The 14,892-nt window shown below is 53.5% G+C and overlaps 1 protein-coding gene across 1 annotated transcript; it reads right to left on the reverse strand.

The window, feature by feature from the left end:
• Positions 1 to 8,316: 8,316 nt before the first annotated feature.
• SPR (sepiapterin reductase) lies at positions 8,317 to 11,441 on the reverse strand. Its single transcript, XM_031588710.2, has 3 exons — positions 11,038 to 11,441; positions 9,985 to 10,275; positions 8,317 to 9,331 (listed from the first exon to the last, which is right to left on the reverse strand). The coding sequence occupies exons 1-3, from the start codon at positions 11,360 to 11,362 to the stop codon at positions 9,141 to 9,143; spliced, it is 807 nt and encodes a 268-aa protein (XP_031444570.1). The 5' UTR covers positions 11,363 to 11,441; the 3' UTR covers positions 8,317 to 9,140.
• Positions 11,442 to 14,892: the final 3,451 nt, after the last annotated feature.

Consider the following 14,892-nt stretch of genomic DNA (forward strand, 5'->3'; position numbering starts at 1 on the left):
TTGGACTCGAGGATTGTTGTGGTCTTTTCCAACCTTAATGATTCTACAGGGGAAGGTGTGATGGCCCCACAGACCCCAAACTGCCTGGTCACAGGGGTGAAGGCAGGCTTGGCTCCTCAGCATGATGCTGAGTGGCTCCAGGATGATGTGTCAGCCATCTACATAGACATCTAACTTATTAACGCAATAGAACTGCTGGTCAGAAGCCTTCCTGCCTATTATTCTCATGGAAAATGTCAGTGCTGGGAGTGCCTTGTATGGAACTGTGGGGTTACTTCCATACAGAACCCTGGAAATAAATGCGTGTGTTCCCTCTGACCACTCCCAGACCTCAGAATAGGATGAGACGTGCACTGCATTGAGAAAGTCCCAATCTGCTGGGCTGGACTGGAGACCATTGGGCTTCTCCAGACTCATCCCCATTGGGATGGGACACGGAGGAGGATCAGGGCTGGGTGCTCCTGGTGTGCTTCGTTCTGGTGCCAGGCTCCTGCCATGCTGGGAGCTCCGCAGCAATGAGTTCCTCCTTCCTTCCTTCCCCTGGGAGGTGGTCGGAGGGGGCCCTGTGTGATTCATGTGTTTATTTTCCCGGGTGCCATATGAAAGGCAACCCCGTGTGTTTCCATACGAGGCGGCTAGGTGCTTCCAACACTGACATTCTCCATGAGAAAAATAGGCAGGAAGGCTTCTGAGCAGCAGTTTTATTGTGTTAATAAGTTTGGCGTCTATAAGCAACATATGTAAATGACTGATATACTGTCTTGATGCCATTTAACATTATGTTGCGGAGGTGAGAGGGAGCCAAGTCTGCAGCATTTCGACTAATATGCACGGAGCTGCCAATTTTTTTTTTTTTTTTTTAAATTTCATTTTATTTTATTTTATTCTTTTTCGGTAATTTAAAGAAGTTAGCAATCTGCCCGTGCCAAAATAATGACTCGGACCTTTCCGTCTCCATGGCTGTTTGCTGGAAGATGGATAAATATTGTGTTTGCTTCTCCCTCCCGGCAGCACTGGGATGGCAAAGCCTGGACTTGAGGGTGGATGCTGGGAAAGGAATGCTTTGGGTTCACACACGTGTGGTTGGGATGCTCTGTAGGATGGGGTTATGTCTGGGGGCATTGGGGCTGCATCCCCATGCGCAGAAACCATCCATTTGCCCCCAAATCCTTTTGGGGATGATCCACGGGGGCTGAACTCCACCCCATCCCAAAACCATGCTTGTGGCTCCATCCCATGCTCCCCAGCACTGCAGAAGGGGAGAAGGGGATGGCGAGGGAGGCACAAAGCTGTGCCATGAGCTGCCAAGCGCAGCCCTGCTTGGCGGTGCCAATGTCTCCATGCTTCCCCATCCCTGGCAGGGAGAAAACAAGACAAGGGGGGAAAGAAAAAAAAAAAAAAAAGCACCATACACACACACACACACAGTTAGTTTCTTCTTCTCACAAGTAATTTTCAGTTAATTTATGTTGAATCAATGGTTCCTTGCAGTCATATGGATGGCAGGCTCCCAGCCATTATTAGTGTAAACAGATTTGTGAGCAATATATTTAGCTGTTCCATATTGCTTTTAGGAAATGTGCGCATTTCAATGGTGTATACTCGCAGAGGGCCATACCCTGCCACCACTCTGCAGGTGGGGATGGTGCTGTAGTGAGGTGCCCAGCACCTCCTCTTCCTCAGGACGAAGGCTCGAGCCAAACTCTAGGCTGTGTTTGCACTTTGAGGCATGTTGGGACATCTATTCCCGCATGTCCCATTGATATTTCACATGTAAAATTGGGTTACTGGGTAGGGACAGTCTGCTCTCAGATGGGCACAGCCCTATAGGTTGTGCAGGATGGATCTGGCTCGCAGTGATGATCCATAAGGTTTCCATAGGACGGGTGTCCCACAGCATGAGGGACCATCATCATTTTGGCACTACGGGGTGCCCCCTGTTCCCCATGCAACTTCTTTTATATACAGTGGGATGAGCTGGGTTCCAATGGGGTTGGATCCCATGAGATTGCCTAAGGGGGACCCAACTGGGTCATAGAATCATCAAGGTTGGAAAAGAGCTCTAAGATTATCAGGTCCATCCATGAACCCATCACCACCGTGCCCACTAATGGATGGTGAAGTTCAGGACAGCACCGGGACCTGTGTGGCACCGGTACCCAATGGTGCCATGGGAGGGAAATCTGGACCTCATCCCAAGGCTGAGCAGCTGACAGAGAACTTGTTTTGATGCACAATTCCAGAAAAGTGACAATCTCAGGAGGTTCAGGGCCAAGATGTAAAAGGTGTTAAAAAAGAAATCCCCAGATTTCGAGCAAGTGGTGCCGGATGGGCACAAAGCGGCGCCTGCGGGGAGCCCTCCAAATGTTGCAGGATGGATCCTCCCTGCTGCAAGCAGGGCCGGGCCCTTCCCATCTCCCTATAGGTTGCTCAGAGCACACAAACCATCCCACGGGCAGCTCTCCATGCCCAACACAACCATTTCTACGTGTGCCGGGCGCATAGGTGCACCCCTCCATCCCGATGCTGGGGCGGGATGCAGCCCCAGGGCTTTGCTATTTTCGTGTTCCCTGCTGGAGTGCACAGAGCCAGCCCGAAATAGCAGGCGTGAGCACGTTGGCACGGGAGCGCATTGGCAGCCGGCATCGGCGCGGCAGCGGTGAAAGGATTTGGGCAACGTCTCACCATGGCTACCCGGGCCAGGGAGAAGTATGCCGGCTCGGGGGGAGGGTGCCGGCTCCTTTCAGAGCGGAGAAAGCCGCGACATCAGGGCTCTGTTGTTGGATGTCACAATCTCCCCTCCCCAGAGCGTGAAAAATCAATTAGGAAGAATTAGTGACACGTCGGAGCTGGGAGCGGGTGTTGTGCAGGGGAGAATTACAGGCACCGCCGCTGGGCTACACCCGGAGCGTCAGCACTGTGCCCCTACAGCCCCACATCGATCCCCCAGGTGCCCCATAGTGCTCCCAGCCTCAGTTTCCCCATCTGAGCAATGGGTTGAGCCATTGGGTTCAATGGGAGCGGTCAGCTCGCTTGGCCTCGCCGCTATTCTCTTTGCTCCTCTTTCTGTGTGTGTGTGTATATATATAAATAAGGAGGAGGGGGAAAAAAAAAATCCCAAACTCTGATTAAAATCCCTTTTTTTATTCACCTGCCCATCTTTCCTCTGTCTCCATCTCCCATTCTATCCAAACTCATAATTAATTGCTCAAGGCAAAAGTAATGAATGTTAATTGGCCATCTGTACAAAGACTAATTAAAATCTACCATGCTGGGGATTAAAACATACCTATAGCAACTGCCTGAATTGAGAATGAGACAGAGGAGAGATTGAGAAAACAGCTGAAAGGGTTGTGCAAAACGCAATCTTGCTTAGGTGTGAGATGAGTTGCAACGCGGAGATCTGAGATGCTTTATTATTAAAAAGAAAAAAAAAACCAACAACAACCAGGGGGTGGGGAAGAAACTTCAGCTCGGAGCTGATCCAGGGATGTTTTAATGGGAATAAAGGGCCGGCGGAGATTTCAAAGCGACCCCAACCCCAACATTTAGGGTTGGGTTTGGATGTGAACAATAGCTACCCCTCTCCCCCCATCCACAGCAGCTCACATGCCAGGAGGAAATGTTGTTGGTGTTTTTGGCTTTGTAGGGCTTCTGGGTTTGAAGAAATGTTGCTGGGCATTGGAAAAGCATGGGGATGCTCCAGCACAACTCGGGATGTGGGACACCCATCCCAAGCTCCCTGAATCTTAAGACCATCCAACCCACAGTGGGGATCACCGTGCAGCCCCACATCCTCTCCCCATCACCGTGGCCATGTGCCCATCCCGAAGCGGTGTCCGTAGGGTGACAGCTCTGTCCCTTCTTTGTCCCTAAATCCTGCACTTTTCAGGCTGCCCAGCTCTCTGTGGTGATGCAGTCAGAGGGTCTGGGAGCCAACAGAATGGCCCCAACGACCCCACACATCCCCAACCCACAGCCCCACAACCTCAAGGACAGAGCCATCCCAACCCACCCTATGTTTCCAAACACCCCAAAACCCCCATTCTACACCTGAATACACCCATTTCCTTACAGAAACACCCAACCCCATGCCCTCTGAAGCCACGGAGCATCAGAACACCCCTCTCTGGGGCTGACTTTTTGGGCACATGGGGATGGGAGGGGGGAGCAGCCGGGTGTCCCCCCCATGTCACCATGAGCCCCGCTCCCCTGTGTGCTGTGGGAAGGCCCCGGTCTCGGCTCTGCTCTTGTTTTCTCAGATTCGGCTGTGTTTACTCCCAACACGAGTGACCGCCGTGGCCCTATTACGGGAACGGCTGACAGCTCGGCTGACAAGTGCGCTCGCGGCAGGAATGTGAATGCGGCTCCGCGCTCCCGGCCCCGCCGACAGCTTCGTTGGGAAAGGGTTGGAACATCGAGTCTCCAAAGAGGTGGATGGAGGAGGATGGAGGCGCTGAGACGAAGCAGCAGCTCTGCCAATGGGGAGGGTGCTGGGGAATGGTTGGTGTCACTGCGTCTGTAGGTGGGGAGGGAGGGTTGGGGGTGCACGCAGCTTGCATTGAGCAGGGGGTGGCAACCCATGGGAAAAAGTGGTTTTGGGGTGATGCGTGCAAAATAAAGGGAAAATGTATTCTTCTCAGCAGCTCTTCCCCATGTGCAGTCGGAATTTTGGTGAATTTGGGGCATGGGGAGTACTGGGGCTGATGTTGAAGCTGTGGGTCTAGTTCTGGTCACAGCTCAGTGCTAGCCCAACAGGTCCAGGCACTCCGACTGTGCTGGATAAAGATGGTTTAATTAATCACAGATCATTTTCTGCAATGTCCCTCCATTAACCTCTATCGCAGACTAAATAATAACTCATTAAAAGCACTTGAAGCTCGCTGGAACAGGACAGTTTACCAGCAAACCCACTGCTCTTTGGCTCTAAACTGGGTTAATCTGTCATCTCTCCTTGCTTAACGGATGGGTCCCTCGTTACACATTAAGGAGCTGCTCTGGAGGGGCACAGCTGGTCCCTAGCACAAAGCCAAAACCAAAGGCAGGGGACAGCATGGAGGGGAGGTGGGTGGAAGTGATGCAGAGCCCAGTCTGCCTTCCTGCAGCTCGCATTATTATCCTGTTGTCGGCAGAGGATGTTTGCTCTGATGTAGCTGCTGGCTGCAAATCCTCTGTGTCAATATCCCACAATGGTTTGAAAAGGATCAGAGACTCAGAGCACTCTCAGATGCTGTTGGTGCCAAGGAGGGGTACGGCTCTTTGCTAGGACTGAGGAGCACAAAGGGTTGTGCTGGTTTGGTTGTGTGTGAGCGAGTGGGCAGCCTTGGGGAGACAGTGCCACCAATGTGGTTTGCACATGGCACGAAGGGCTCGCTGTGATTCCACAACTCCGTGAGAAAGGTGCCAGCTCAGCAGGAAGGTGTTTGTCATTCCAGCTCTCCCAGGCTGGCTGAATGTCCTCCCAATCCCTGACACAGAGCCTGCACTGTGCCCGACTCACTGCATGGGGAGGTGGGAGGTTGGGGTCCTGCTGGCTCTGTGTAATCCCCACTCTGACCCCACACTATGAACGTGGGTTGAGTGGGAAACGTGGGCACTCCTGGGGGCCTTTTCCCCCTTGCAATGCCATGTAGGAACAGTTCATTTACCTTTGGCCCTGTGGCCAGAGGCAGCTGCTTGTTTGCAAGCCAGGCACTCCACGTTCTGCAGAAAGCCCCGTGCTCAGCACTTCTGCCCACCAGAAATCACCGTCTCCTCCTCCTCCTCCTCCTCCTCTCTGCTGAGAAACCTTTAATAAGGGGAAGAGGGACATGGCTGCAGCCTCCCAACCCGCTGAGCCAGGGGCAGCCCAGGTCAGTGGCTGAGATTTGGGAGGTGGCAGAGCACGCTCCGTTTTTAATTTGGGAGGCTTTGGGAGGATTTAGCGGGCTTGCCCTCGCTGCCATCCCCGGCACCCGGTCACACGCACGGAAATAAAAGGTCGGTGGTGACTTTGGGTCCTTTCATAACCCAATTCTCTGTATTTCACCCCCATTCACAGGCACAAAGGCGGCAGTGTGTGCTGGTGTGGGAGGGGGCTGGGGATATGGGCAGGTCACTGGGGCTGTCACCTCTGAATATCACAGAGGCACCCAGATGGGTCCTCGTGTCACTGCTCCTTCTGGGGTCTCCCTGGTGCATGCTCCCCTTTGTGTAAAATCATGGAATCATTCCCATTGGAAAAGACCTCTAAGATCCCCAAGTCCAAGCCCAACCCACCCCACTATGCCCACTGACCAGGTTCCTCAGTGCCACATCTCCATGGTTCTGGGACACCTCCAGGAACATTGACCTCACCTGGGCAGCTGTGCCAGTGCCTGACCACTCTTTGGGAGACGAAGTGTTTCCTAATATCCAACCTGAACCTCCCCTGGTGCAGCTTGAGGCCATCACCTTTCATCCTATCGCTGTTACCTGGGAACAGGGGCTGACCCTACCTCACTCCAACCTCCTTTCAGGGAGTTGTTGAGAACGATGAGGTCCCCTCTGAGCCCCCTCAACTCCAGACTGAACCACCTCAGTTCCCTCAGCCACTCCTCATCATGGGATGACAACATGGGTTGGGTTGGAAGGGACCTCAGTGCCCATCAAGCTCCAATCCCTGCTGCGAGCAGTGACATAGATCACACTGCTGGCTCATGTTGCCCTGGCTGTCAACCAACACCCCCAGATCCTTTTCCTTCACACAACTTTGCAGCCACTCTGCCCCAAGACAGTTGCATTACATGGGGTTGGTGTGACCAAAGAGCAGGATCTGGCACTTGGCCTTGTTGAACTTCATCCCACTGGCCTCAGCTTGTCCAGATCCCTCTGCAGCGCCTTCCCACCTTCAAGCAGATCAACTTTTCCTTCCAACTTGGCATCATCTGCAACCATACTGAGGGTGCACTCAATGCCCTCATCCAGACCATCAGCATAGAAACGAAACGGGGCCAGACTCCAAGTCCATGGAGGACATCTCAGGGGCGTTCATATCCCCATGGTTCCGGAACACCCCCAGGGATGCTGACCCCTTCCCACTCTCCGGGCAGCTGTGCCAATGCCTGATCGTCTTTTGGCAGCAGGAATGTTTCCTAACACCCAACCTGAGCAGCCGGTGCTGGGGCTGTCCCTATTTCCCGGTCTCGGCACGCCCTCAGCTGGTCACAGAAAATGCTGGAAAAGAGAGAAAAATATTTCCCATCGCTTTGCTCGTGGGGCTCTCAGAATTCCAGCATAGGTTGGGCTGGAAGGGACCTCACAGCCCACCCCACGTGCAGGGATACTTCCCATGGACCAGATCCCCAAAACCCATCCGTGGCCCTGAGCGCATCCAGGGATGGGGCACAGCTCTGAACCCCCCCACCATCTGAGCAAAGAATTTCTTCCAAATACCCAACATAACCCAACCCTTTCCCAATATAAAGCCGTTACTCCTTACCCCATACAAGCTGTGCTTTCCTGGCTGAAGACCAGCTACATCAAATCCAGCATTCTGCCACTCTGCCCCTGCTGCTCACAGCTGCCCCTGAGCACCGGAGTGGAGCTCAAGGTAAGCTAAGATTTGTTTGTTGGTTGTGGATGATCCATCCCTGCAGGCATTCAAGGCCAGGCTGGATGTGGCTCTGGGCAGCCTGGTCTGGTGGTTGGTGACCCTCACATAGCAGGGGGTTGAAACCAGGTGAGCATTGTGGTCCTTTTTAACCCAGGCCATTCTATGATTATGATTTGGGACAATCAGTGGGACACGTGGGCACCAAGGCTCTTGCAGCCTGCTGTGGGCAGATAAAGCCCTAAATAACAGCAAAGAGGTGTTTGGGCTCAGAATGGGCACCCTCGTGGCATTACGTTAAGGGACAAAATCAATGTGGCACACAGCAGGCAGGGACTGAGAGCATAAAGGGACTATAACTAAACCACAGTGCAGCTGGAGGGCTTAAATGGGGAGTGGGGACAGAAGTGGGGTCACCCCATCCTCCTGCTTTCAGCCCACAGGCACTGTATCCATGCCCAGCATCCATGCCCCAGCTGGGCACTGGCACAGGGGTGCTTGGACAGCCCAGCAGACCTGCTTGGGTTTAAACACTTGAATTTAGGCCAGCGTCCCAAATCCAGGCAGAAAAGCTGAAAACTTCTCATGGGTGAGAAGGCTTTGGTTGGAGAAATGCCTGATTTTAAGTGGCAACCTGTGGTGCAGGTGCTCCAGGACACAGACCCATGTGGTGCCCTGTTGGATGGTGATGCTCCCTGCTTCCACCCGCTTGAAAATGTACCCAGTTAGAACACGGAAGAGAAGAAGACCAGACAGAAAACTTTTAATGACTGTAGATGAAGTTAGACAGACAAAAACTGGGATAGAGGGCTGTGAGAGAGGGCAGCAGGAAGGTAGCTGTCATTGGGTTGGACACTTGGAGGGTACATGGGGTGCCAGCCTCACTATTAGCACTGTGGTGCTCCCACTTCTAGCATAGCTTTCTGGACGGGCACATCTATGAGTTGTGGGCTTCTGCCTCCTGGAAACCAATGGGAAAAACAAGGATAAAACCCCACAAATAGCTGAAAGAACAGCACAGGAGGGGCTTGGGCCCCAGCTCCAGGCTTGGACTGAAATAGGAGCACGGCACAAACCCAGGGCAGAGCTGTAACCCACGCAGGTTGTGATGGTGGGTGGGTCTGTGCTGCAGAGTCAAATCTGCACAGGCAGCTCCCTCTGCTGCTCAGCTCCTGCCTCTGAATGAGCAGAACAGGGAGTGTGCATCCACACTCACTGGGACGTGAAGGACTTCCATGCAGCAGTGCATTAGCATTGTGCTTTCTGTCTAGTCCCTGTTCCACTGGGGAAACCACCTCTGCTCCCCCATCCCTTTGCTTCTGCTGTGTGCACAGGAGTGCTCAGCAGGGACCAGGCAGGACAAGACCTTGGATAATTGGTTCTCAGAACATGGCTTTCTTTGCACTCTAGCTCAGTTTGGTAGTCAGTTCCCCCACCCACCCCCATGAGGGCACAGGGAGCATCCATAAGGCAGCCAGAGATGTTCTCCTGAAGGCTGTGCAGCACCCAAACTGCAGGGAGCAGCAGGCACTACGGAGGGCAGAAAGCAGAGCGTGGAGACGAGAGCAGCTCAGATGCTGTAAAAGTCCACATGTGCACCCGAGGTGAAAGTATTCTCCTCCAGCAGCCTCAGCAGCTTCTGGGCCGACACAGAACAGTCTATCAGCTTCCCACTCTCATGCAGGCTCTGGAATTGCCGACGCATCTCAGCATCTCCAGTCTTCGTGCGAGCCAAGAGCTGCATGTCTGTGTCCAGGGGACCTGGGGGGAGAGAAGAAAAAGAAAGGATGTGAGCTGAAAGCAAGATCTGGTGCTCGGTCCTCCAGATGCAGGAGGAAAATCTCTCTTTCATTAAAGCTTATAGCAATGAGCTGAGGTGATTGTCCCTCTCCACTCTGTGTCCAGGTCTGGAGTCCCCAGTACAAGAAAGACAGGGAGCTGTTGGAGAGGGACCACAGGAGAGCCACAGAGATGATCAGAGGGCTGCACCACCTCCCCTACAAAGACAGCCTGAGGGAGCTGGGCTTGTTCAGCCTGGGGAAGAGAAGGCTACAGGGTGACCTCATTGCAGCCTTTCATACCTAAAGGGAGCCTACAAACAGGAGGGGAGTCAACTCTTTGAAAGGGTAGATAACAGCAGGACAAGGGGAAATGGTTTGAAGTTGATGGAGGGAAGATTTAGGTTGGATATCAGGGGGAAGATCTTTACAGAGAGAGTGGTGAGGTGCTGGAACAGCTGCCCAGAGAGGTTGTGGATGCACCTTGGAGGTGTTCAAGGCCAGGTTGGATGGGCAGCCTGGTCTAGTATTAGATATGGAAATTGGTGGCCCTGCATGCAGCAGGGGGGTTGAAGCTGATGATTCCTGAGATCCCTTCCAACCCAAGCCATTCTGTGAATGCACCCCGTTCCTCACCTGGAGCATAGTTGAGCACACGGACATCAGGCTCCTCCACTGCCAGCACACGGAACATCATATCCCGGGCAGCCTTCCCACTGCAGTACAGAGCCCAGCTGCGGAAGGGCTGCAGGGCGCAGAGAGATGAGATGTTCACCACCGTCCTACTGCAGCCTGGCCGTGTCCCAAAGGCCTGCAGGGCACTGCTGGTGAGGCAGAGCGCCGAGGTGATGTTGAAGGCAAAGTAGGTGTTGATCTCATTGGGGTCGGTGAGGTTGAGGAAGGATTTGGAGATGTCGCCCAGGGAGCCTGGGGAGGAAGTGCAGATGAGGTTGGAGGAATTCAGTGTGGGTTTGGGAAACCCGTATCCCCAAACAATGCCACGATGTTAACAAACATAAAATCATCAAGGTTGGAAAAGGCTCCTAAGATCCCCAAATCCAACCCATGCCCGCTGATCACATCCCCAGTTGTCACATCTCCATGCATCTGGAACACCTCCAGGGTTGATGACCCCCATCACTTCCTGAGCAGCTGTACCAGTGCCTGACTGCTCTTTTGGAGACCAAAACCTAACCTGATCTGACCCCCAACCTGACCCTCCCCTGGCACAACTTGAGGCCATCACCTCTCATCCTACCCATCCTTTTAAAAGCTCCCTTTAAGCACTGGAAGGTCACAGCGAGGTCACTGGGAGCCATCTCTTCTCTGGGCTTTTGCCCCCCTGCCAGCACTGCTGCTCTGCCAGAGCAAACAGCTCCCGACCTTCAGCCCCAAGTGCAACGTCCTCAGGGATCACCACGCTCTCCTGCTTTTCTTTTTTCTTCTGAACCAAGTCAGTGGAAAACCTGAGGTCTGATTCCTGTAACAGCATTACCTACTGGGTTGTCTGGCCTTATTTATAACAATAATAGGCAAAGAAATGGCCCAGCAGCCAGCAGATGTGAAAGCTTGCCCGTAAAGCGTGGCTATAAGCATTTCCAAAGGATTGTGCTCGGCAGTGTGGGGCTGCAGGACCCACAGGCACCAACTTCCCCCTCCCACCGTCCGGCCCCACAGCCCCGCTGTTACCGGCGTTGTTGATGAGCAGCAGGCGGCCGGGCGGCCCGCCAGGCAGCAGCTCCCGCACGGCTCCCACCGCCCTCCGCAACCCCTCCTCGGATCCCAGATCGGCGGCCACGCATTCCACCCGCAAACCGGGGCACGAGTCCCGCAGCTCGGCCGCCAATTGGGCCAGCGCTTCATCCGAGCGGGCCAACAGCAACAGCAGCGAGTCCGGGCCGAGCTTCGGGGCCAACAGCCGTGCCAGGCTGCGGCCGAAGCCCCTCGAGGCGCCCGTTAACACACACGAAACCGCGGCCCAACGCCGCCGCTCCGCTCCCGGTTCCGCTTCCATCCCGGAGCGCAGATTGAGGGGCGTGGGAACGCGCTGCTTACGTCATCGGCTCCATTCATCCCTCCCCACCGCCCGCCGCGCGATGAATGGCCGCTCCGAGAGCGCCGCCTCTCATTGGCTGACGGCGCGCTGTGACGTAAGGTTGGGGGCGTGGCCAGAGTGGAGCGCCCGTCGCGCGTATTAAGCGCGTTGTTCTGCGCCTGCAGCTCGGAATGACAGCGGCTCTGTAGGCCTTCATCCTCTGCGATCGCTGTTTTTAGCACCTGACACCAAAACCGAGATTGCTTGTTTATTTGCAAGACTGATTATTGGTTTTTTTTTATGCAGGAGAGACTTGGATATGGAGTGGAAAGCTGCTGAGATGCTGCAGGACTGCTCAGCATGGAGCAGGGGAGGCTCAGGGGATCCCATCGTGGCCTTGAATTCCTGTAGGGAGGTGCAGAGGTACGGAGCCGGCTCTGCTCAGCGGTGCCCAGAGGCACTGGGAACAGCCAGGAGCCCAGGAGCTCCCTGTTGCCCATCAGCAGCTCTGCTGTGCTGGATAAGTACCAGAGCTCTGGCATTGGGACCAGAGAGACGTGGGGTCTCCTCTTTGGGACCTCCAAGGGTTGCCAGGACCTGGGCCTGGGCACAGCTCTGTGTGTCCCTGCTGGGGCAGTACTGGGCCAGAGAGACCCTGAGGAGCTCCAGCCTCAATCAGGTTGGGGTGCTGTGATAAAGTGGCATAAGTCAAAAGTGTTGTCGGATCCCAGAGATCTGACCTTGGTTTCCCAGCTCTTACATCCTAAGCACAGATGGGACTGCAGTGCTTGAGGAGGTAACGAAGCAGAGTTTCACTCTATGGAGCAGCTGCAGATGCTGCTGAAACCCTTATGTGTTCTAATAAAGCATTGAAATTCCATGGCATGGCAAAAGCCCAAGACTGATATTTGTTTTGCTAGAGCAAACCTTAACACATTTAGTAAAATTAAGATCATCAGCAAAAAAAATAAGAGCAAATGTGTAACTTCTTCAGAAGCAGCTTGTGGATGGCAAAACTTGCTTCAGTGGCTGCCAGTTTCCCCATCCCATTCTGGCAGCCCCCATCTCCTCCTCTCACCCTGTCCTGCATGGGTCTGCTTGGTGCATTGTGGGCCCAGCTGGAAATAGCCATTTTAGAATCATTAAGGTTGGAAAAGACCTCTAAGATCATCAAGTCCAACTACCCAGCCATCACTGATTACATCCCCAAGTGCCATCTTGCTGGAGTTTTCTCCCAGCTGATTGCTCTTCCCATCTGCTCTGTTACCAAAGGGTGCAGAAGTGGGAGGGAAAGGTGTGGGAAGTTGGCAGGAGCTGCCTGTATTCATCTGCACTAAAAATAAGGACTCAGAAGAGAGGAAGGAAACTGGTGACCAAACCCGAGCTGGAACAGGAGGGCAGAGCTGCAGAGAAATTATAAATCCATGATGTCTGATCCTTTCCTTTGTGCTTCAGACTGTGCCAAGGACAGTTTACAGCTGCAGGACTTCCCGTAGCTCGGGGTGCAGTTGGGAGAAGCAACGCTAGGTGTCAGCGGCATTTAAAGCTGGGAACGGTACGGGGCAGGGAGATGGAAGGGGGGTAAATGTGGCAGTGCCGCTTTTGCTGCTGACCCGTTAACACAACTCTCTTCATCGTCCGTAGTGTGAAATGACACCTATTGGGTTGATGGGAGAAGACACCTGAGCTGCTTTGCTGTTGCAGCATGGATCCTGTTGGCATCGGGATGTGGCATATGTGTGTCTGCAGTGCTCTGCATGGCTTTGGAAGGGTGTGACAGAGTTTGGGAAAGGCAGGAGGGGTCCCGAGAGGGAATCCCACCCTGAGAACCACAGGGGCGGTGGGCAGTGGGGGCACTGCCAGAGCTTGTTGCCTTGGAAAGGAAGCACGAAATTCCTCCAGCAAAGGGCTTTGAACAATAGCTCTCAGGAAGAGCCCTGGGTATTTCTGCTCGCCATTACCACCCAAGAAGGGCAGGGCTTGAAGTCACACAAGGTGGCCCTGGGTGGCTGGCAGGGAGGGCTGTGGTTTCGCTCCTGAGCTCTGCTTGTTGTTCTGGTAGCCTTAAGGCCACCTCAAGTGTGGGATCTCGTGGTGTTCAGGCTGTGAGCTGCAGAGAATATAGTGAGTGAGTGCCAGATTGCTCCCTGCAGCTGGACTGGCTCAGGGTAATGATAGAAGGGCAGCGTTCAGGGTGGAGATGTGTCCTCGTTGCTGGCTGGGAGGTACAGTTTGCCCGCTGCCCCCAAGTGATGCTCTCTTGTATTGTGGGTGAGCCACGTGGTGCTAACCACATCCTGACTGACATGGGGTAGGAATGTCCCAAGCCTTGCTTATGCCTGGGGATGAATGTGTTCATCCTTCTGCTTCTAGAGAGAGAGACAAAGAGAGGGGAAGCAGCCCTCTCCTTCACCTCACTGCATCCTGCCAGCATTTGCTCCCCATAAGCCAAACCCAGAGCCAGCTCTGAGCCTCAGGTGGGCTCTGCCCTTGTGCTCTCCTGTCCAGATGAAGCCATCACATAGAATTGTAGAACTGATTACTGTTGGAAAAGACTCCTAGGGTCACTGAGTCCAATTATCAACCCGCCCCTACCATGTCCATTCAGAGAATGGGAAAAGACCTCTAAGATCGAGTCCAACCCCAATCCATCCCCACCATGCCCACTAAACCACGTCCCCAAGTGCCGCATCTACATGGTTCTTGACCAAGAACTGTGTTGCACTGATGGCTTAAGGCAGGTCTTTGGGAATCCCAGTGCAGCTTACCAAAAGGTTTTCACCTCACCGCTGCCACCAGAGATCCATGTCTCTGTCTTTGAATCAGAAACTCAGGTTGAAAAGTTCTCCCCAACCTTTGAAGGCCAGAGCTCAGTTCAGACTGCATCTGAAGTCCATCTGAACATTGTGTCAGTTCCTCTATTCTATTAATCTCCTGTATTTGAAAACAAAGGTGTAATAAAATGCATGAGAAAGCAGAAGCTGTGATTAGAAGCACTGAAACAACTCCCATGAAGGGGTCTGGGGAATGGCATGGTAATATCAGAGGATCTTATTTCAGTCTTGACAAGTCTTGATGTGAAGCAGAACAGGATTTTAAGACACTGGTGGCTGGAAGGCTGGAATTTATCCTCTGTAAGTGTGCTCTAGAGAACTGCATTACCTTGAGGATGCCAATGAAGGAGCAACAAACTGGAGGGCAGGAGCAGAGAGGGTTTGGGTGGTTTGCACCTACCTGAGGGAGAGCAGTCTGGGTGGGAAAACTGCCCCAAAAAACCCATTTTTGGAGTTTTGCTCCCCAAAACCTGTCCAGCTGCTATTGTTTCGGTGGGTGGCATCCGAGTGTGTGGGATGGTGATGGTCGGTGCCAAGAGAACTGCAGTGGGGTTCTGTAAGGGCAGGGAATGTAGCTGCTATCTGAGCTCTGCAAGAAAATAAAGGAATATTGGCCCAAGGGGTGAGACAGCAGTGAGCAGCTGAATGAAATGCAGGCACTTCTCAGGGCTGTGG

This window comes from Phasianus colchicus, chromosome 4, assembly GCF_987193195.1.
Source record: "Phasianus colchicus chromosome 4, bPhaCol1.hap1.1, whole genome shotgun sequence".
NCBI lineage: Eukaryota > Metazoa > Chordata > Aves > Galliformes > Phasianidae > Phasianus > Phasianus colchicus.

Coding starts and splice junctions, on each gene's coding strand:
- SPR (XM_031588710.2), bottom strand. CDS start 11,362: ATGGAAGCGGAACCGGGAGCGGAGCGGCGGCGTTGGGCCGCGGTTTCG. Junction 10,276..11,037: donor GCTGCTCATCAACAACGCCG/GTAACAGCGGGG, acceptor CTTCCTCCCCAG/GCTCCCTGGGCGACATCTCC. Junction 9,332..9,984: donor TGTGCTCAACTATGCTCCAG/GTGAGGAACGGG, acceptor CTCTCCCCCCAG/GTCCCCTGGACACAGACATG.